We start from the raw sequence: 25,568 nt of genomic DNA, 5'->3' as shown, positions 1-25,568 counted from the left end.
TAAAATACAAATATAATATAATAAATACAATATATTAATAATTATACATATACATACATATTTTACTAATATATTTAAATACACATATGTGCACACATACACATACATATATATATATATATTGAGAATATATGTATATAAGGAATAATGTTCTCATATTTGATTAATTCGTAAAATATAATATTATAAGCTTATTAAAATGATATACACCCTGTATAGTGGTACGAACAATATATGTTTAAAAGAGAAAGAGAGAGAGAGAGAGAGAGAGAGAGAGGGTAGTGTGTTTAAGGGATGGAATGAGAGAAAGCGCAGCGCATGCTGAAAGCTCCCTTCTATCGATCGATCCGCACCCGAGGTTAGTCGTTCGTTTTCCTTCAAAAGCTTCACGAACGTCGACTCGGTTTAATCGTATTCGCGAATTCCAACGATTCGCGAACTTAAAAGACCGACCGGGGGTACATCATATTTTTTCTATACATCATTTTCTTTCTATTATCACAACCCCATATTATTATCAATTCAATTTTAATTATTATCTAATATAATCGATATATTATTCTATATATCGATTTGTGTTATTCATTACACGTAATTTGTAATTTATTCTTTTCATTAGATTATTCTGATTCTTAGTTTAGTCCTGTCTCTGTGTGTGTAAGTCTGTGTGTGTGTGTGTGTGTGTGTGATTTTCTAATTTTATATAATATTTATCTATTGATCTTATTTATCTTATTTATCTTTCTTTTTTTTTTTTTCTAAACACGTCAGTTAAGGTTACGTGGTGTTATAACAAGTTTTTAATATATATATATATATATAATATAATAATATTTTGTAATATAATATTTAATTTAATATAATATAAATTGAGATTGATATATTATTGAAATTAAATTAAATTATATTACAAAATTTATTATATCTTTTTCTTCTTCTGTCTTTTTCTTTTTTTTTTTTTAGTTTACATTTTTCTTTCTACCATTTTCTTTCTTTCTTTTTTTTTTTCTCCATTTCTTCTACTTTTCGTTTTTTTTCAGGATTACTTTTCATCTTTCTTTCTTCGATATTATATTTTTTTCTCTACCTTATTCGTATTCCTTATCTTCACTATCAACTATCGAACACGTAGGGATAAAAATCTCCTGTTAGAAGAGGAAGAAAGAAGAAAAGTATTTGTCGTCATGGCGCATCGAAGCGAATCCTTCAAAGGACTCTGTCTATTGTGTGAGTTTTCTCATTTCTCTTTTATATATATATATCTATGTCCTTTTTTCGTTTCTTTTATTATTTTCTATATCTAGGGATATTTCACAATATCTTATTGAATTATTTTCAAGATTTTGTACATACATTCATTCATACATTCATTCATTCATTCAAAAAAAAAAATTGAAAATATCAATGAAGATATCAATGAAGATATCAATCATAGAAATTTCGTAGAAAATATATTTTTTTTTTAACCTAAATATTATATAAAAAATATATATTATATTTTATATAGATTAATTTATATATATATATATATAAAATTATATATGAAATAAATTTATATTATGTTATGTATAAAAATTATATATAATATTATAGTATAATTATTATATATTAACACACATACAATTTTTTATTTTTATTTTATTAATAATTATTTCTATAATAATTTATAATATATTTTAATTTATAATATATTGTAATTTAATTTATAATATATATATATATATATATATATATATATATATATATATATATATATATATATATATATATATTTTATAAATATGGAAATAATATAATTAGATTTATTTAAAAATATATTATATTATTTATATAAAAATTATATAAAAATTATAAATTTATATATATATTATATTATATACAAAATATTATAATATAATATTTTAGAATATATATTATTCACAATTTGTATTTTAATTTTATAAATAATTATTTATATAATAATTTATAACATATTTTAATTTATAATATATTATAGTTTAATTTATATATATATTTATAGAAATAATATAATTATAGATAGAAAAATAATTTATAGAAATAATAAATTTAGATTTATATAAAAATATATTATATTATATTATATTATATTATATATAAAAATATTATAATACAATATATTATATTTATATATTATTTATCAAAATTATATATTAAATAATATTATAGGATAATAATTATTCACAATTTTGTTATTTTCATTAATTATTATAAATATAAATATATATATTTCAATATATTTAATATACCTGCATCTTACATACAAACATTAAATTATCATCAACTATAAATAAATCTATTTATTATTCTAACCTCTTAATAAACCTGTTTTGTTTTATTTTTCATTGAAAATTTCAACATCTTACAAATATTATTAATGAATTACTTTCTAGTTCATTAATCTCAATAGAATTTTTTTTCTCATTTCATATATTCATTCTTAAAAATTACAAAAAAAAAAAAAAGAAAAAAACATTTATTTATGTTAAAACGTAGCACGGAAATATGGTTTAATTGAAATGCTACCCCTAAACTGAAAATGATCTATCGTCACGCTTAAATTCATTCTCGCGTGTCCTCTCACCCTCTTCTCTACATTTATCCCTTCCAAACACCCACCCACCAACCCATTTCATCCTCAACCTACCACCTACCTGTTTTACCTCCTACCTGTCTTCCTACATTTCTGCTTAATGAAATTTCTCTTTCTATATTCCCTATAGGGTGTGTCTTGGGCAACGTGTTCAGTGTTCCAACTCCAACACCCTCACCCTTAAAATCGGAAGACGTAAGATACACGACACGTAGGATACCAAAAACTATAGTCGATTTACCTACCCAAAGAAGCAGATCACCGATTGTAAGTATTCTACAACGAATAGTTTTTTTTAATTAATTTATTTCATTTTTTGTTCATTTGTTAAATGATAATGATGTATCAAATTGATATGGAAAAGTATTTAATAAATGGAATATAAAATCATTTTATAATTTATCGTAGAATATGAAATTAGAAACACGTAAGTGGTTTTATAGTAAAATGTATTATTAAATGAAGATAGTATTGTTGATTATTTTTTAATTAATTAATTTAAATAAGTTGGACAGTGTATATTCGATTAGTATTGAGAAATAGAACATTGTTATTTAGATAATTGTTAATATAATTATTCGATTTAGGTATTATTATTATTTGTTAGTAATTATTAACTGAATTATTTTTCATATTGAACAAATTATTCTTTAATATCAATTATTTTATTTTATTTAATTTTTATATTAAAGGGCTTTATATTAAAATTATTATTAATTGAAGATAGTACCTTTGATTATTTTTTAATTAATTAATTTAAATCAGTTGGACAGTGTATACTCAATTACTATAAAAATACAATCATTCAAATAATTTTTTCTATTGAACAAAATATTTCTTAATATCAACTATTTGATTTGATTTTATTTTATTACATTTTTTATATTAAATGATTTATATAAATTTTTATATAACCAAATGTTTTATAACGTTGTCATAATTTTTATCATGCACGTCTAATTGGTCTGAATTATTGACTTGTACTACTAGTACACTCTCTAAGAATCCAAATATACGTTTCTCCATTTATTTATGCACATATAATAATAATTAAATTAATCTTCTTCTACAACATTGTTTCAAGTGTCAATAATTTCAACAATATTAATAAACAAATATATAAATAATATATTTTTATTATAATTTTTATTACAAAAAACAACGTAACTGTACCATTTCTCAACATACTTCTGCAAGTATAATTTATAAATAAATCAATTTTTTCGTACACCATAAAAATTCATAAACATTGTTTTCCAGTTTCAATGACTTTAACAATGTCTTACTAAAAAAAAAAGTATATTTTTTTACAATATTTTTTATTGCAAAAACCAACGTAAAATATCCGTGAATCGATGTTGAACTTTGTTCCACAATTACAAAAAAAAAAAAAAAAAAACAACTCATCTGACAATTGTTTGATCAATTAATTTGTCCACACAAAATGGACTTCTTTTCTTAGTATTGGTAACCTTCAATTAAAAGATTGTATGCTTTTAAGTATAAACAAGTGTAAACATTTTGTTTTTTTTAATGTACAAATAACCTTTTTCAAAGAAACTGAAAGAAAAGAAAAGAAAAGGGGAAGGGTTGGGATGAGAAACGAAAAGAAAAATGAAAGCCTACGCCTATGATATCATCCCTTAATAATAATAATAATAATAATAATAATAATAATAATAATAATAATAATAATAATAATAATAATAATATCGTCATAGTTAATAAAGAATCTTACCAGGAAGGTTTTATCATGAAACCAATCAAATCTGATTAACACAACAACCACAAATAGTCGTGCGGTAGGTAAAACCATTGCTAATTTCCCAAAAGAGTTTTAGTTTCAATAATTTTCATTCGATTTTCCATGTAATTTTCCACAAGATTTCAATCTAACGAGCTTTCGTGGTACACCCAAAAGACGATTGTTCATTGAATATGTTAATACTTCAAAGATTTTCTCTCTTTCTCTGTCTGTCTGTCTCTCTCTGAGACTCTAGTTTTCTCTCTTTACACATTTACTTGCAAATTTCATTTTAAAATAAACGAACGAAAGTTAAAGTAAGTAAGAGTTAAACGTAAATTTATTTTTCAGATTTGAAATGTTATTTATAAATTAGATATAATATATTTGATTTGTGTGATTTATTTATACACAATGATTTATTAATAATATGAATTATTAATTAAATAAATTGTTAAAGCAAACGATATTTCATTTTTTTTTTTTCATTGAATCAACACGTTTATTTATTATATTATTATTTATTTTTTTTTTTATTATTGTTATTTGATTTTAATAAATTTTTAATTTTATTCTATTATATATATATATATATATATTTTTTTTTTTAGATATAATAAAATTAACTTAAATATTCTATATAGAAACAAAAGATTTATATATTAATGTATTTATTATAAAGATATATTATTATATTAATTAAAAAATTATATTATATTATAAAAAAATATATATGTTATATTATATATTTTATAATATAGTATTGGGATCTCTAGGACTTGAATACGCTATCTGGTGTCTAAATTCAAAATTACAGTCAATAGGTCGAATTGCTACGCCACGTGGTGGGATCTGTAGCACTTGAATACGCTATCTGGTGGCCAAATTCAAAATTAGAGTAGATAAATCAAATTGCTACGTCACGTGGTGGTATCTCTAGCACTTGAATACGCTATCTGGTGGATAAATTCAAAATTAGAGTAGATAAATCGAATTGCTACGCCACGTGGTGGGATCTTTAGCACTTGAATACGCTATCTGGTAGCTAAATTCAAAATTAGAGTAGATAGGTCGAATTGCTAACGCCCTACGCCTCTGCCAGTGCCATATTTTTGTATTATTTTAGTTTTTTCATTTATATAAATAATATATAAAAGATTTTTCCTTTTTTTATTTTTTTTTTGAATATGATAATTAAATATAAATAATGAAAAAGAAATATATTGGCAAACATGCAATATCGTTTTATTTTATTTTTTTTGTATTTACATGCGTTGAACCCGATGAATTTGGAGATAAGTACATCATCGACTACGTCAATGCCAATGACGACACACCATAGATCCATTTCCGGAGAGAATCCAATTTATCGTCTGAATGGTGCTAATGGACAAGCTTGCATACTTTTGCAAACAGATGCCGTTATTGCAATCAAATATCGCACCATTTTGGGAGAAGATAGAGTAAGAACATTAATTATATTAAACAATTCAAATTTATTAACTAAATTAATCTTAATAAAATTTATCTAGATATGTTCTAATAAATTAACATTAATCAAATTTATTTGACATAAATCCTAGTAATGGGAAATTTTCAAAAAAAAAAAAAAAAAAAACATTTTATGCTTACTCACACAAATCTAACCTATATTTGTATAGATGTGTTTTATTTGTATATATATATATATACGTAATAAATATACGAGTATATACATTGTTTGAAAAACTTTGATAAATTTTCCTCTATCTCATTTCCCAGGTGGCAGATTTATTTGTTCCCGACGATGCAACGGTCAACGGAAATTGTGATAATGAAAATACAGTAACAATGTCCTTGAAATGGGATGCATTTGTACTCTTCTGGAGTTTTGCCAAGGTATTATTACTATCATTATTTGTTATATGTTATTTTTATTACTATCTTAAAAAAATGATTAAATTTTAAACCATTTACGTTATTATCGTATAAATACGATTTTTATTAATAGGTTATGTTGTGTCACTTTGATACGTGTATGTGTTGAACTGTGTGTACTAACAAAGTATTATCAGGTCACTGCTAACGAGTTAATTGCATTTCCGTTTTTATTTTATATTAGATTAGTTTTGGTAAACTTTTTATTAGATTAGTTGTGGTAAAAAAAAAAAAAAAACAAACAAACAAACTAATAGAACAAAATTTTTCAATTCCTCCAAGCCATTCCACCCACGCATGATGAAACAATCAACGACAAAAAATAAAAGCTTTCAATAATTTTTTTTTTCTTTTTTTTTTTTTATTAACGATATCTCATTTCAATTTAGCAAACTTAACTTGTAAAAGTTTTAATGAACAATAAATTTATTTCACGTTGAAACACTGACAAATGAATGAAATTTTTATTCGTTCTCACAAGTCACATAAAGATGAACAAAACAATAACAAATGTTTTTACTAAAATAAATAATAAATAATATTATCTTCTTAATATATATATATATATAAATTACGTGTCACGTTGTTTGTCCGCAATAGAATCCTAAACTACTGAACCGATTTGAATCAAATTTTGCACAATGTGTGCACTTTCATCCAACTTGAAAGATAGGATAGTTTGTATCACAATTTATAATCGAATTGTTTGTTTATTAACAAAGAGTCATAAGTATCTCTGTTAGTTCGATAAGATTCTAACAGATGGCGGTATAAGATAATTCGTTGACTTAAAGATGTGTGTATCGGACTGATTGTGAGCCACAGCAACAAGTTGTGGGACACCCCTAGTTATTATTTATTTATTTATTTATTATACCATATATAATAATTATTAAATTCATAAAATTTATTTTATTTTTTTTTACTTATATGAAATTATTATGTTAAATAAATTTAGATAAATTAATTAATTAATTAATTAATTATAAATTAAGTATAATAAATAATATATTTATTATTTATATTAATATTATATAATATTATAATTAATAATTATTATTTAATATTAATAATTAATATTTGATATAACATATATATAATTGTATTGTTTCTCTCAAAGAAGGGTAAAATGAAAAAGAAAAATGAAAGTTTAGTTGATAATTGAGAAATAATAATACAAGGTGGTAAAGGTGTTACATTATTCGTTGAATACCAGGTTGACTATTGTTGTGCTTTAATTGCAATGACGCAAGCTTCCTCGTCCTCTTCGAAGAGATCGATACCTCGCGTTCTATTTCCAGTACGAATTCTATCCGGTTGCGTAACGTTAAATTGTTTCGACAGATACACATTATTTATAGAACATTTCATATATATATAAATATATATATATACATATGCCCATAATTATGAAAGTGGTCTAGCATAAATCAAAATTAAAAAAAAAAAAACAAATAAATTTATCAGTTATTCGAGAATGGTTTAGATTTACAATACGGTAGAATTTAAATTGTTTATTAAATTAATTTTTTATTTATTAATTGTTATACGACAAGTTTATAGGTAGAAGTTAGTCGATATTTTTTCTTGATATTATACTTTTCGATATATTCGATATATTTCTCTTATTTCGTTAAGAGATATATATATATATATATATATAAACTATAGACTTGTCGTATAACAATTTATAAATAAAAAATAATTAAATAAACCATTTAAATTGGACCGAATTGTAAATCTAAACCATTCTCGAATCCACCTGAAGATACACACAAAATTTCATTAAAATCGGTCCAACCGTTTAGGAGGAATTCAATGACACACACACGCACAGAAGAATTATATATGTATAAAGATATGCTCATAATTAAAAAACTGGTCTAGCATAAATCAAAATTTCAAAAAAAAAAATAAATAAATTTATCAGTTATTTCACACACCACATTATTTTCAACTAAATTAATTCAATGTAATTTTCACACAATAATTTTAAAAGTGGTTAAGTAAAAATTGAAAAATAAAAAAAGAGAAATGAATTTATCACCACATTATTTTAAACTTAAATTAATTTGATATAATTTTCATGATATTTTCATGTGGCTCACAATCAGTCTGATACACACGTCTTTAAGTCAACGAATTACCTTATACCGTCATCTGTTAGAATCTTATAGAACTAACAGAGATAATCATGACTCTTCTTTGTTAATAAACAAATAATTCGATTATAAATTGAGATATAAACTATCCTATCTTTCAAGTTGGATGAAACTGCACATTGTGTGTAAAGTTTTAATATAATCGGTTCAGTAGTTTAGGAGTCCATTGCGGACAAACAACGTCACACGTAATTTGTATATATATTAAGAAGATATCTTTTTAGGTTATGTGGATTCCGTCAATAGGAAACTGTATTTGTCTTTTTATTTTTTAATATTATAATAATATAATAAGTAATATAAAATAATAATAATTAAAACAGTCAATCTGTTCACCAGTATCATCCATTTTTTTATCTCATTCGTTCAATCTACAGGTGGTACAAGGGTTGTTTCTTTTTTCTTATGCTATATTTTGTAATTATTGTTGTTGTCAGTTAGTTTTGTGTAAACTTCGTTTAAAAATATTCTCAAATACAATTCATGCATAATGATGATAATTGATGATGATGATTATTATAAAAGAATTTCTATATGTGTGAGTGTGAAATTCGATGTAAGCGTAAAAACGATGACTTTGTTATTCGAGTACTTTTGAATTAAAAAAAAAAAAAAAAAAAAAAGAATAAGAAGAAGAAAAAAGAACAAAAAAAGTAATAAGAGCTTTGAAATGCTTTCAATTCTGCTTCTCTTGTTCAAGTGTACTTGAAAAAATAACCAACTCGTCGTGTTTTTAAGTATATCGCGATTATGTAAAAAAAAAAAAAAAAAAAAAAAAAAAAAACTCGTATCAATAATATTTGCTAACGCGAAACATACGAAAGATATATTTTTTCTGGTTTTTTTTTTTTTTTTTTTTACGATCGTGTTAACGATTATGTCAAACTAATTATTACGTTTGTTAATAATCAACAAAATTTTGGTCAATGTGCAAAAGTGAAAAAAAAAAAAAAATCTTTCAGTAGAAATAAAATGATATTTCATTTTGTTTCAATGAACAAAAGTGAACAAGAAAGACAAATCTTTCAGTAGAAATAAAATGATATTTCATGTTTTATCTAACGAAGAAGATAAAACATCTTATTCAAATAACTAAGTATGGTAATTTATTTTATTTTTTTTTTTTTTTATTTTCAGACACCAGGTGGTGAAAGATGGTACGTTGAGAAAATCGAATTGACCTATAATTCGAGCGACCGACATTTCGAGCACGTAGATCAACCACGTAAGTATAGTTCATATACTTTGTTCTACATCTTCAATCTTTTCTTAGTTTTTTTATTTTCTAACTTTTTTTCATCTTTTCTATTCTTTATTGTTCGATAGACACAAAGATTTTACATTTATCTTACTTACAACTAATGAAAAAAAAAACAAAAAACATAATGAAAAACAATGAGATTATTACAAATGTTTCGGTAATAGGAAAATGAGAAGAAAGAAAAATTGTTTTATTAGGATTATTATTTTTATAAATAAATAATTATGTATATATATATTTGTTTTTTTCTTTTTTCAGATAAAACTGTAAGATTGAGCACTGGTTCGAAACACAGTGCAATGCTTTTTCCAACACCCGTTGGAAAATCTTACGCTTGTGACAATGAAACTGAAATTCATTTAACCGACGGCAAAAATACTGCCAGTGTTATACTCAGGTATGTATTTAATATATATATGTATATAAATTTAATATATTTTTTTTTATATTTAATATCTTCTTAATATATATAAATTACGTGTGACGTTGTTTGTCCGCAATGGACTCCCAAACTACTGAATTGATTTTAATCAAATTTTGCACACTATATGTAGTTTCATCTCACTTGAAAGATAGGATAGTTTATATCTCAATTTATAATCACAATATTATTTTATTGCGAATCGGACTGATTGTGAGCCACAGCAACGCGTTACGGGGCACCTTTAGTAATTTTAATAAAATATTTCTTTTATTTGCGTCATATATATATAAATTTAATATACAGAGTGATATTCATCAGTTCTTACCACTGAAATCGTTTTTTTTTCTGACTTTTTTCTGACATTTACATGGCAAGAACTGATGGTGAATCATCCTGTATAACAAAACTAATGAAATTATTTTAATTAGTATAATCAATTATTATTGTTATTTACATTTTTATATTTATAGAAATATGAAGTTGCAACCATTCAAATTTAAGAACAACGAATTCGCGGCAGAATTCTCCTGTGCATCGTTAAGTGCACGAGCTAACAGAGACGAAACTGCACCAGTTGCAGTTGGTTCAACATTAGCTGCAGCTGTCCTCCTTACCATCACTGGTTATGCAGTTTATCGATACTTCAAAGTGAAGAAGGTCAAGTACGATACTATGGAATAAAACTAAAACGTCCTTCCCTCTTTTAGTCTCTCTCTCTCTCTCTCTCTCTCTCTCTCTTATCAAGGACACTGTCACGTACGATGCCAAAGAGATAAAAAAAAAAAAAAAAAGAAAAAACAAAAATGAAAACCAACAAAAACAAAAAGACAGTGAGAGAACAAACGAACAAAATTTCAACACTGAATATAATCAAACGGACAAACACACAACTTTTAGTTGAAATTAATTAAACTAACAAATCTTCCTTCGTTGTATTTTTTTTTTTTTTTTTATTTTTCTTCCAGTGTTTGTTCATTTAATTTTTTATGTAATTTCTCTTCCGAACGAAGGATAATTAATAATAATAATAATAATAATAATAATAATAATAATAAATATAAAAATATGAATCGAACAATCCATGATACGTATTTGATAATTATGAAAGTGTATCAAAATGTTGAACCCTTTGATTGCTAAAGGCGTATATATACGCTCTCAAAAATCCATCAGTATACTCGACAGACGTAAATATACGCCCTCTGTATTTATTTTTTTTTTTTTTACTATAACACCTTTATTGCTGTTTTATCGATTAACTTAACATGGAATTAAATTGTGATAATATGTAACATGGCGACTAAATTACTTGAAAAAAAGAAAAAATTCATATTTTTATTTTATTTGTCGATTATTAACTTTTTTTTGGTTAGTAGTCAATAGAAAAAATAGTCGCAGTGACTGACGTGCGAAAATTGGCGCCCTTTCATATCAATGGATTGGTTCGAGAGCGCACCGCAGTCAAAGGGTTAATTATAAACATTTGTCTTATATATTTATTTTAATCTTTCAAGAAAAAAAAAAACCAGATATATCTATAATTTAATTTCATACTGATCACTTTCATAATTATTAATTAATAATAATAATAATAATAAAAAAAGGTCTCACTTTTTAAAAGTACGAGACAACTTAGGGGTAACGTGTTATTATCGTCGAAGCGTTCTGTGATATATTACAGAACTTATTAATGAATAAAATTGAGTATACTTACAACACATTAGAAATGAACATACATAGAAATGAAAAGAAAAATGAATAAGAGGAAAACCAAAAAAAAAAAAATTGAAAAAATACAAAATAATAAATTAACCCCCATTTAAGCAGCACGCTCGAGCGTTAAACTCGAGCGCCCTAAACTGGCCGATTTTGAGTTAACTCGAGCGATGTATTATTTTATATTTCTATGATTTTTTTTTTACAATTAAATATAAGACAAAAAAATTGAAAATAAAAATGTCAAAAGCAAAGAAAAAGAATCGGGTTTTGTTTTTTTTTTTCCGAAATAGTCATTCGAAAAGGAAAAAATTAAAAAGCACGAGGTACGTGTAACATTTGCAATATTTGGCTGTTCTATCTGCAATGTTAAACAAAATCTCAAATTAACATAACAATATTGATTATTTCTGTATAATTTTTGTCAAAACAATGTTCTAAACTGTTTTTATGCAAAATTAAAAAAAAAAATGATTTTTTTTTGGCCACAATGTTGCTTAAAGGGTTTAAAACACAAAAAACAATAAAAAAAAACGTAAAAAAGAATTAAATGAAAACAAAAATAAAAGAAAAGGAAAAAAAAAACAACAAACTTTTGACTTGTAATATATCACGTATTTATATAATATTACAAAATTAAATTAAATAAAATAGATAAAATTAATTTACTTATATTTATTGATATTATTATTATATCTGATGATAAGAAATAAAAATGAACATGAAGAAGAAAGAATTAGAAGGGGGAAAAAAATAATGGAAGAACGTTCGCGATGATGGTCAGAGTCGGTGTACCTGAGATACCTGATGATTGTGAGAGAAATTTCAAAATGAATATCAAGAAGATTAAACAAAAGTGTTTGTCAAACGAACCTATCCTTTATAGAAAAAAAAAAAAAGAAAAAAATCATAAGGGATGACAAATTCTCTCTCTCTCTCTCTCTCTCTGTTTCACTGATTAAGAGTATCATTATCGCATATCGTTAACGAGCTAGTGGTCATTCAACTTTATCAAATTTTTTCATAGATGATTAATATAAATTTGTGAATGAAATTAGGGTGATCGTTAATATTGAACAATTTATGAATAAAATTTTGACGATTAAAATTCAACCATCATTAACACTAACACCAACACTACCTATTGATTTGAAAATAATTTTGAAAAAAGTTTACTCAATTTATTAATAATATTATTAATGAATCGTTCGGGAAGTAATTTTGTTTTATTTTTGTGAAACAAATGAAGACAAATTTTTGTTTCGAGGTTAAACTTAGAATGTTTTTCGAGTGAATTTAAATAATTTCATTTGATTAATTTAAACTGTCAACAATTTTACGTATTGTTATTTGCCAATTTGTATTAAATAATATCAAAATTGTGTGAAGAAAACACGTAATTATTTTCCGAATAACCTAATAATAATATTTTTTAAGCAATTAAAGAATAATATTAGGTGTGCAGCTGTGTTTCCGCTATTTTCCTGCAGATGGCTTATAGAAAAATGGCGGGAGCAAAGCTATACACCTATTATATTATTATTTATATATTAAATAATATTGTAATATTATTATTTTTATAATAATATTAAATATTAAATTATTACTAAATTATTTTAATAGATTTATTAATTATAAATAATATTTTTTAAGCAATTAAAGAATAATATTAGGTGTGCAGCTGTGTTTCAGCTATTTTCCTGCAGATGGCTTATAGAAAAATGGCGGGAACAAAGCTATACACCTATTCTAATATTATAAATGTTATTATAATATTATTTAACAATTCTATTTAATTAATTAAATTTAATTATTTAATTATATTTATTGTTTTGTATTTTTTTTCTTTTTATTAGAACGAGACAAAATGTTCATTCGTTTCGTTATAAAACTCGTTTTCAAATATTGGAAAATGTTTTTCATTTCCTATTTTTATTTCAAAATTATTTATTAACAATTTACTTGGACATAAGGGTGTTATTAATTAATTAATTAATTAATTAGCATATTAACGACCACCCTAAATATTTCGACATATTTCTCGTTGGTTCTTTTAAGGACATCGTGTGTATTGTGTGTATATGTGTGTGTGTGTGTTGTTTGTGAACTTGTGATGACAATTTATTCAAATTAGTATACGAAACATTACGTATACACACTTATTATAATAATAATTATTATTATTAAAATTATATATATATATATTAATTAATTATTATTGTTATTATTACTTATGTTTATCAACGTGTAAAGGCGTTTCATTAGTGTGAGGTGTAAACAATGTCCATATTCGCAAACTCTGATGGTTGTAAAGATAGGCTTTTTAAAAAAAAAAACAAACAAAAACAAAAAGAAATAAGAAGAAAAAAAAATGCAAAGAAAAAGAATAAGTAAACGTAAAAAAGGGTTATTATCATTCCCTTAAGGGAAAGCGCATTTCACATTTTAATTCCTTTTAATGAAATCGTGATCAGTGTTGCGCGAACATAATTCAATCCTAATCTCGATATACTTCGTATAATAAATATTAATTATAATTATATTATAAATATATATATATATATATATATTATGAAAATATAAAATATGAACCTCTGTCTTCCAAGTGCATAATCAAGTTGCAGCTAAAGAAACAACAACAACAACAACAACAACAAAAAATGAAAAAAAAACAAACAAAACAAAAAGAAAAAGAAAAAAAAGTTCGTGTGTAAATATATTATATATGAATATCGTATAAAAAATTTAAAAATAAATAAATAAATAAATAAATAAATATATATATTTAAGTCATTCGAAAATTAATTTCGTTTGTTATCGTACAAATTGACGATTTTTTTTAAATTTTACATTTTAAACGATAAAAAATTATTTTTACATTTTATCAACGAATACGTCAATTAAAAATGATTAAGAATATTTTAATAATTCTAGAATAGTAAATTAAGTTTAATTTTATTTTTTTTATTTTTTTTTAGATATAAGAAATGAAAAATCAAAGCTAGAACATATCCGTAGTATTTTGTGTTTTTTTTCTTCTTATTATTATTAATAAAAAAAAAAATTCCAAACAAATGAGAGAATAAAATTACTCGAAAAATTTGTTAAAAAAAAAAAAAAAAAAAAAAAAAAATGGTGTAAAATCAAAATGATAATAATAATTGTTGTCTAATTATTTGCATAATTATTAATCAAACAATATTGTCGAATTTATTTAATTAAACTGTTCATTGAATTTTTTACAAAAAAAAAAAAAAAAAAAAAAAAAAAATATGAAATAAATGTTCATTCATTTTTTCGATCGATTATTACAAAACGAAATTAATTTGTCGATAGACTTAATTAATGCCATTCGTCAATTCGTAAACGATCGTTAAACATTAGTCGCGTTAATAAATAATATTAATAATACTAATAATAATAATTACTACGGTATAATTGAAAAAAAAAAAAAAAATAGAAAGACAGATGAGATAATGGCACTATAATGAAAAGATAAAAAAAAAAAAAAAAGAAGCAGAAAAATGATTCGAATAAAATCATAAAGATTTCTAGAATTGTTCAATAACATTGGTATAATCACGTTAATTATTAACCCATTGCACTGCGCACAATTTTCAACGTTGGATAGCAGCTACTTCGTGCCACATAAATGGCACATTTATACAGACCCTCGTATTATTTAGTATAACTTTGGAACCAAATAACGGATTTTAATGATATTGGACTTATATTAATCTGTAAACATCAAGGAACATATTTACCTAAAGAACTTTTACCAAAAGAACTTATTTACCAAGAAAAATGTATATGTGTAATAGCGTTGCAATTGAAATAAAAGCCGAGCGCGTTCCATTGATATTTGAAATGTGACACTGTTTGATAATATTTCTTTGTACATTATAAATCTCACTGTAAAATGCGAGATGTGCTTCTATAAAAACATTTCTTTTACAAATTTTTCTTATCATTCTTCTCAAGTTTTGTCAAAAACGTTCTCGGACCACGCGTGAGCACGCGTCTCGCATTCTCTTAGAACACAAAACCCGTTGACACTTTTTTTTTTATATACATCTTTGTTATTTTATTATATTTTAATTCGATGTCTTGTGCTATTTTAAGAAAAAAACATCAAGGAAAAACATGCATGTCTCGAAAAAGTTCTGCTGAAATAATTTCATTCCTCGTAATCATTAATAAACTTTAATCTCTCATACATGGTGAGAAAGTGGAGTGCAAAGGGTTAATTATCTTTGAGAAAACAGTTGAGGTGGCGTTTATTATTAATTATATAATTATATTAATAATTATAAAAATGTATTTTTGTGCTAAAAGTCAATCTTATCTTTTAAAATTAATTAGTAACACGATTAACGATAATTACATTAGCAATTTAATGAAAAGATTAGAAAAAAAATGCAAAAAAAAAATAAAAGAAAATAAAATTCAAAATAAAAACAGCATAATAATAAATAAATAATAAATAATAATTAATTCAATTTTATGAATAATAATTATCATATACGATTAACCAATACTTTGTTAACGTATAAAATTATTTCGAAAAAATGAGAAAATCGTTCAAACAAAAAAAAAAAACAAAAAATATGATAATCAACAAAATGAGGAGAGAATTAATTAACGTAAAATGAAAAATAATTTCTCGTGAAGGATTAAAAATAAATTTTACGAATGAGGAGAGAATTAATCAACGTAAAATGAAAAATAATTTCTCATGAAGGATTAAAAATAAATTTTCTGAATATTACCACCCCTATTCCTTCGTCCTATCCTAGCTGTTTGTTACAATCAGCGATGACGAATTATATATATATATATATATATATATTTAGGGGAAAAATTAAAAGAAAATATTTATTTCAATTATCAAATAATTATGGTAACGTAATTATATAAATCCTATAAAAAAAAAATTATATATGATAATCGATAAAAATACAAAAATAAAAGGCTGTTATACAAAATTTGGTTAATGGTTCTATTTCTATTTCGTACTATTTAAAATATATTAATTTGTATAAATTATTATTTAAATTTAAATTTTAATATATTTTTATATTTTATAATATTATTATATTAGAATAATATTAAAATATAAAAGTTGTTTTTAAATTTAAATATAATTAATAATACGACAAAATAATTTCATTATCAAATATTATTAGTCGTAGCAAAAATTGAATTATTAATTATTATTTAAAATTTCAATATATTTTTATATTTTATAATATTATTATTTTAGAATAATATTAAAATATAAAATTTGTTTTTAAATTTAAATACAACAAATAATTAATTATTAAACAATATTAGTCGTATCAAACATTGCTTGTTTTCTCAATCTCATTTTTCTATTTAATATAAAATATCCAACTTAATAAAAAAAAAAAAAATTCAATAAACAGACATATACATTAACAAACAACAAATATTAATAATAATTACACGATAAACGATAACTATATTTGTTAACTATAACTATCATAGTAAATACTATTTTTCTATTATTCCAAAAAAAAACAAGATATTTACAATCAGAATTACATCATAAGTCCTATTTATTCCATGTAAGCGCACATTTGTCAATGGTGGTATATGTTTTATACAGAGACAGATGTGTAATACTGCTACCGATTTAGGGTGAAGGGTGGGAGGGTTTAGTAAGAAAGAAAGAGACAGAGAGAAAGAGAGAAAGAGAGAGTTTGAAACGACATAATAATTTTTGCGTCGTGCTGTGGAAAAAGGGCGTGAAAAGTACAGTCAAGCAGGCTTATACAACGACCAAGGGAACCCTCCGCCCCTTTTTTTTTTTTTGCGCAACGTGTACACACACACACACACACACACATACACATATTACACATAGAAAAAAACCTTCTTCCTTTCCCTCTATTTTATTCAACAAGCAATGCTGCTGCTGCTGCTGCTGCTGCTGTTGCTGCCAATGGTTTTGGTTTCATTGTCGTAAGTGTCCATTGAAAAAGATTTCCCAAAGTAAATCTGGACCAGTAGTAAGAAGGGATTCCAGGAGTCCCTTTATTGTCATTGACGACTAAACCCATCGACTCAAGCGCCTCCGGGTAGTCCAAGCAAAAGCATTTGGACAAATCTCTATTATCCTATCTTGTAAGATGGAGATTACAAAATAAAATTGAGTCTTAAGTTACAGGAGTCATCATCATCATCATCATCATCATACATTTTATTTTATTCTATAATAACCACTTGACAAATATGACGACATTCCAAAACGGTGTCTATCAATTTTCTTATCTGTTTTTTCTTATTACTAAAAAATCAGACGTTCAATCTGGATAATGGAATATGTTGTTCAAGTTTATCAGATTTTATTAAGATGAAAAATAATTATATTAGTTATATTACCTAGTATACACTTTATATTAATTATATTAGGTAATATAATAATTATATTACCTAGTATAGATCTTGTATTAATTATATTACTTAGTATAAACCTTATATAAATTATATTACCTAGTATAAATCATATATTAATTATATTACCTAGTATAAACCTTATATTTTAAATATATTACCTAGTATATAACTTATATTTATTATATTACCTAATATTAACTTTATATTAATTATATTAACTAATATAATAATTATATTACCTAGTATAAACCTTATATAAATTATATTACCTAGTATAAATCATATATTAATTTTAATTACCTAGTATAAACCTTATATTTTAAATATATTACCTAGTATATAACTTATATTTATTATATTACCTAATATTAACTTTATATTAATTATATTAACTAATATAATAATTATATTACCTAATATTAACTAAAATAATAATAATATTATACCTAGTATATAAAGCTCTCTTATATTAAATATATTACCTAATATATTAACTACATTACCTAATATAATAATTCTATATATATAGATATATATGTATATTACCTAATACAAACCAACAATAACAACATAACCCAATTACTTAATAATTTTTCCAAACGATAACAAATTGACACATCTAACTATCCAAATAACATCATTTTATAAATTTCCTAATTAACAAAAAAAAAAAAAAACCAAAAATAGGAAGATACACACGTTAGGACAAGAGACGTGTTTATTAAATTTATTTGACTAGAGTCGTGATGTCACACGTGACATAACTTACGCTTGGACAGCACGTCCTGGTAAAAGGCTTGCAACAAGGCGGCCGTATATAACAGGCCCGGTAACGTTATGGTGTTACGCAGCGGATGGTAGAGTGGCATGGTGTCCAGTGACTCCCATGTCGGCTTGTTATCCGGACCGCCCCATCGTTATCTGCAATTACCCCAAAACAGCCCCTAGTTTATAAATTATAGGCCACCCCCTCTGCCGCTCAAGACCCACTATTCACCCTCCTCCCTCTTCATGCCACCCAGTTCTACCATTTTCCAGCCTCCACTATTCCTCCCTCGTTTTATCTCACCTCACCTCATCTAATCTAACCTAACCTAACCTAACCTAACCTCTCATCGTTCTGAATTTTCCATGCTTACGTTAGAAAATTATTCTTTTAATAAATGAATTAATATTAATTATTACAATAATTTTGTTAATTAACTAATATAATTGGTTTTGTTTATTTCAATTAATATTATTATAAAGGAAATAAAGATGAGATAAATTTGTAGTTTTTTGTTCTTTTCAAAGAAACCCTAACATAAAAGGTTTAACACATGTTTTTTTTTTTTTTTTTTTTAATTTAAATTAATTTCAATATATAAAATATTAAATATTTAATATTATTGTATAATAATAATAATTATTTAATAATTACAATTTGTTGTTTTGTTTTTTTTTTTCTTTGAAAAAACACCCCAACATAAAAGGTTTAACGCACATAGTTTTATTTAAATTTAAATTAATTTAATATATAAAATATTAAATATATAATATTATTGTATAATAATAATAATAATTAATATTATTATTATAATAATGAAAATTATTTAATAATATAAATTTGTAGTTTCTTTTTTTTTTTTTTTGAAAGAAACCCATAACATAAGAAAATCGTGACCATAACTAAACCGTGACTACCACATGCAGTGAAATGATTTTTATCCTACAATTTGTAAAGATGTAAAGCAATTTGTTCGAACAAATCTGTTTCATTAAATGTTGATTTGTAAATACAATAAAGTATTTCTTTTATTTTAAGATTGGTTTAATATTTGACCACAACAACACATAGTAGGAATGAAAAGGGATTCAAGCGGGATGAATGGTGTGTTAATAGGTTTTTTTTTTTTTTTTCTTTTCTTTTCTTTTCGAGGATATTAATCTTTGATCCTAAACAGAAGATAAATTGATTGAGAGTCCTATTTTAAAGAAAGAAAATATTTCACACCTCGTTGAATGGTGGTACAAACGACTTCAAAACAATCTCTACACGGGGTCCACTCCCCATTTGGCAAGAATTTTGAATAAAAAAAAAGGGATATTTTCTTTTTTCTACCTGAAAATCTATTTATCTCTTTTTACTTTTTTTTTCTCTCTCATGCTTTCTCTTTTCTATTCCGAAGAATTTAGAGAATACTATTCAATCGGACCAAACTGGTTTTTCTTCAATAGAAAAGTCGACAACAATAGAAAATCTTGTGGTTTTTCTCAACCATACATTTTTTTCTTTTACATTAAAGGATTCTTTTTTTTTAGAATTAAAGGATCATCTAAAATAAATAAAAATAGTAATAGAGACTAGTATTAAAGGTTAATACTTTCTTTTTTGAATTTGGTGAAGGTAGAGAAATCTAACCTAAAAAAAAAACAAATATCGTTTAATTTGACTTGACAGAAGTCAAGAAGAATACCATTTAGTGAAATGTGATTGATTTTTATGTAATTGTAAAATAAAAATATATTTTTATCAATCAAAAAAAAAAAAAAAAGGGAAGAATCATCTGGTGGTTCTCGAAAGGGAGAGCGGAGTGGGGGTTAAGAAAACTAACCTAAAAAAACAAGTATTGTTTTTTTTTTGATTTAACAAAAGTCAAGAAGACAACTAGTTAGTGAAATTTGATTGATTTGTATACAATAAAAAAAATAAAAATTAATTTTTATCAATCAAAAGAAAGAGAAAGGATCATTTGGTGGTTCTCGAAAGTAACAGCGAAGTGGGGGTAGAGAAAACTAACCTAAAAAAACAAGTATTGTTTTTTTTGATTTAACAAAAATTAAGAAGAAAGCTACTTAGTGAAATTTGATTGATTTTTATACAATTATAAAATAAAAATAAATTTTTAACAATCAAAAGAAGAGAAAGGATCATTTGGTGGTTCTCGAAAGTAACAGCGAAGTGGGGGGTAGAGAAAACTAACCTAAAAAAACAAGTATTGTTTTTTTTTTATTTAACAAAAGTCAAGAAGACAACTAGTTAGTGAAATTTGATTGATTTGTATACAATAAAAAAATAAAAATTAATTTTTATCAATCTAGAGAAGAGAAAGGATCATTTTATCAATCGAGAGAAAGAGAAAGGATCATCTGTAGTTCTAAGAGAGGAAGACTATAAATAACAATTCTCAGTGTTATGACACGATAAATAATTTCATTCCCACAACAAGTATATCGTTTGAATCTTTGTCTCTTGATAAGCAATGGCTAAAAGGAGTGTGTCTCGTCGTCCTTGACAAATTTGCATAATCAGCTCGATTAAATCGTTGTTCGTTCTGACAACGTTTTCTCTTCCCTACCGAGTTTTAACACTAACATTCTTAGTCATCTTTTTTATTTCTTTAAACTAATGGCGGACGTACTACATATATATACACATGTGTGTGTGTATACGTTGCTAATTACTTACGTAAACATTTTTTTGTGTGCTCTACTATTCCATTAAAAGAAATACTTTTTTTTTAATGTTAATTAACTTTCAAACAATTTTCTTGAATTTTTTTTTTTCTAATTCTTTTTCTACTCATATTTTAATTAATTAAATTGGTCAATAAATTGTTTGCAAATTGTTTGTTTGTTTTTTTTTTAATAATAATAATAATAATATTATTGTGGTTCATTTTTAAATGTTAAATAACCCACCCTTTATACAGCACTGAGTTTATTATTTTTATTTAACACTTTATTGACTGGCTATTATTTTCTAATTGAATTGAAAAGTAAAACAATATATTAGTAATTGTAAATATTTATTTTCACTGTGTTTTCCTTTTTAAATAACCGATGATGCCGAGAAAAAAAAAGGCGCATCACGAGTTAACTCGTGATCGGTCCAACAAAGTGTTCATCAATTTAATAAAATTGTTTCATACGAATACGAGTTGTTAATAACAATTCTTTTACTCCTCCTATCTCGTTTCTTTTTTTGTGTGTGTACCAATTTGAAGATAATTTTATCGAACAAATGAAAATGTTTATAACAAATAATAATAATAATAATAAATGTTACATATGAGCAAGAAACATTTTTCAAGTTACGATTAATCTCGTACTAAAAGGGAAAACGAGAGGATTAAAACGCGAGACTGTCTCTAATTCGATAAATCTTAGCCAAGGTACGGACAATTTCATCGTTTCAAAGGTAGCCGCCTAACAATAAGGGATGGGATATTGCAAACGATGGTAAGCACTCACACACACACACACACACACATACACTTACATATACACATAAAGAGAGAGAGAGAGAGAGAGAGAGGGAGTAGAAGATTTCGAGGGGTAAGTTTGTACATCTACCACCGATCTATCTATTGGGGTGCTCGAGGGTGACGGATACAATGATGTAATGCGAAACCTGTGAAACTTTCCCCCCTCTTTTTCTCTCTCTCTCTCTCTCTTTTTTTTTGTTGCCTTTTTATTAGACCATCATGACACGTAACGCGTTAAAATACGTGTACGAATACTTTCTAGTAAAATCTAACACTAATATAAATTTTACTATTGAAAGAACACCAAAGTAAAAAACCTAACCTAAATTTAACTCTAATATAAATTTTACTTATAAAAAAAAAATAGCAAAATAAAAAACTTAACTTCAATAACTTAACCTTAATTTAATACTAATATTAATTGTACTTTTAATAGAATAGCAAAGTAACAAACCTAACCTAAATAACCTAACCTAAATTTAATACTTATATAAATTCCACTTTTAAAAAAATAGCAAAATAAAAAACTTAACTTCAATAACTTAACCTTAATTTAATACTAATATTAATTTTACTTTTAATAGAATAGCAAAGTAACAAACCTAACCTAAATAACTTAACCTAAATTTAATACTTATATAAATTCCACTTTTAAAAAAATAGCAAAATAAAAAACCTAACTTAAATAACCTAACCTAAATTTAACACTAATATAAATTTCACTTTTAACAGAACACAAAAATAAAAAAAGGAAATAAAAATAAATAAATAAATAAAATACAGTAAACAAACAACAAAAATAAAACCCATTTCATGTACTCTACATACCACAGTGCTACTAAGACATTTAAATGGGTGGGGGTGGGGGGGTAAGAAAAGAAGAGGGAGGTGAAGAGAAATCTTGTGCTTTTTCATTTCTAAGTGAAAAAAAAAAAAGAAGAAAAGAAATGAAGTATTGAAGATGTCAGAAAAAGAGAGGGGAAATTGATAGAAAGTAAGAAAAAGACATGAATACTACTATGAGGGGTGAAAAGGAGATAGAGTTCATAATAACGTCGAGTAAGGGGCCCAACCAACGGTCTAACCTAGGTCGTCATACCATGTTCAGATGCTCTTTTCAAGAGTGCGAACCCTACTCGACGCTTATTCAAGTGTCGTCGCTTTGTAATGCCTCTTAATACTACTCGGTTCTCTTCGTTATTAAGGATCCGGAACATATTGTAGGTATAACACTGCCAACAGTGCCAACAACAGTGCCCTACGAACGTGCCACACTATGGCGTCAAGCCTTTATATTATTTTATTGTCCTTCATGTAGGTACCTACACTAACATATCTATTCGCATGACAGGAAATGACCAAAAGACTATTAATATTACTATTACTATTACTATTACTATTACTATTTTGCAAATTTGTGTTCTTTATATATATATATATATATATATATATATATATATATATATATATATATATATATATATATATATATATATATAATACTAATAATATGTATAATATAATATAATGTTATTAATTAATATAATATATATAACACACTAATAATATATATAATAGTATAATTAAAATATATATAAATATAAATGTATATGTAGATATAAATTTACAATTATGAAATATATAATATTTTGTTATTATATTTAATAGATTATTTATAATTATTAATTTTTTAATTAATAATTAATTTATAATTATATTATTAATATTATTTAGATGTTATATATAGATCTTTAGATTGTTTAAATATTCAATAGATGGTGTTGTATTTCAATTCAATTATTTCACGTTTTTTTTCAGATTTTCATACGACATAACCTTACTTTTTCTATCTCTTTTCCTATATTATTATTTTACGTATTAAATATATAATAATTTGTCAATATTAATATTAATATAAAATCAATCTACGATTCTCAATCATTGAAAAAAAAAGAAAAAAATAGAAAAAACGTATTCCTACACTTTTTGATCATTTTATATTTCACGTAATGTTAATTAAAATATACGAATATTATATTTTTTCTTCTTCTACGTCGATTTATTTTACTTTCTTCACACGTATATAGATTATTATTAGCGAACTATGGAGAAAGACGAGACATTTTTTTTTTTTTTTTTTTTTTTAGAATCTTGCAAAGAAATCTAAAAGGTATTCTTTTTTTTTCTTTCTTTTTCATTTTTTCATCATATTTTTTTTTTCACGAGTCTCGCCATAAAAATAAAAAAAATTAAAAAAGAAATTCTTCTCTTAGGGCACGACCGTAGACATTCTTTCTTCTTCTTCTTCTTCTTCTTCTTCTTCTTTTCTTTTTCTTTTCTTTTCTTTTTTTTTTCCGCGTACTTTACCTGCTTGAACACATCCTCCTATCGCGCGAGTCAGCGTAAGACGATTCCTCGCAGAAACCTGCGTCCACTTCTTTTTCCCACAAAACTCACCTGACACACAACACAACCTACCACTACCGATAAGAGAAACTTAACAACGATTAGATTTTCAATGAGAAAATTCCTTTTTTTCAAGTACACGTACAAAATTGTTCATATTATATTACGTCGAGTCATATGTAACTTCCGTTGCGTCAATGTAGAATCTATTTTTCGTATTTACCTATTATAAGTCACCGAAATAAGCGAATTTTCGATATCACTAGATAGATGAGGATTCAGTTTAGTCTTCTGTCAACTTTTTCATGTAAAAATTTCTTTAGAATGGGTGTGATTTGAAAAAATGTAACGGAGCGGTAGGCGGCAATGTAACGGAGCGGTAGGCGGCTATGTAACGGAGCGGTGGGAGACAATGAAACGGCCGCGATACTAAATAAGAAGAGAATACAATTATCCTACAGCAGATATTTTGTATTCGTCTCATTCTCTCGAAATTTAGTTTTTCGAAGGTTTCACTTCTAACACGTATGATCTGCACACATGTTTCTTTATACAGTCAATGTTACATTTAACCGTTTTTTTTTTAAACCACTGAAATGAATAGTAAAAAGTGCATATTCGACATGCAATGCTTTAAGAATTGAAACAAGGCAAATAGCA

General features: G+C 24.7%; 1 protein-coding gene across 1 annotated transcript; it reads left to right on the top strand.

Annotated features, from left to right (window-relative positions):
* Positions 1 to 354: 354 nt before the first annotated feature.
* On the top strand, positions 355 to 14,403 carry LOC107067504 (lysosome-associated membrane glycoprotein 5). Its single transcript, XM_089177094.1, has 8 exons — positions 355 to 458; positions 964 to 1,227; positions 2,742 to 2,878; positions 5,618 to 5,818; positions 6,117 to 6,233; positions 9,572 to 9,659; positions 9,954 to 10,092; positions 10,590 to 14,403. Exons 2-8 carry the CDS (start codon positions 1,185 to 1,187, stop codon positions 10,798 to 10,800), a joined length of 936 nt encoding a protein of 311 aa, XP_089033220.1. The 5' UTR covers positions 355 to 458; positions 964 to 1,184; the 3' UTR covers positions 10,801 to 14,403.
* The last annotated feature ends 11,165 nt before the right edge of the window (positions 14,404 to 25,568 follow it).

This window comes from Polistes dominula, unplaced genomic scaffold (assembly GCF_049000335.1).
Source record: "Polistes dominula isolate Pdom_NZ unplaced genomic scaffold, Pdom_raw_medaka contig_20, whole genome shotgun sequence".
Classification (NCBI taxonomy): Eukaryota; Metazoa; Arthropoda; class Insecta; order Hymenoptera; family Vespidae; genus Polistes; species Polistes dominula.
The sequence above is the reverse complement of the archived record's forward strand: the minus strand, read 5'-3'. Positions and strand labels throughout refer to the sequence as shown.

What these genes read in the sequence shown, in the direction of transcription:
- LOC107067504 (XM_089177094.1), top strand. Translation starts at nt 1,185, where the DNA reads ATGGCGCATCGAAGCGAATCCTTCAAAGGACTCTGTCTATTGT. An exon ending in CCATTTTGGGAGAAGATAGA is followed by an intron (nt 5,819 to 6,116) that starts GTAAGAACATTA and finishes CTCATTTCCCAG; the next exon opens with GTGGCAGATTTATTTGTTCC. An exon ending in ACTGCCAGTGTTATACTCAG is followed by an intron (nt 10,093 to 10,589) that starts GTATGTATTTAA and finishes TTATATTTATAG; the next exon opens with AAATATGAAGTTGCAACCAT.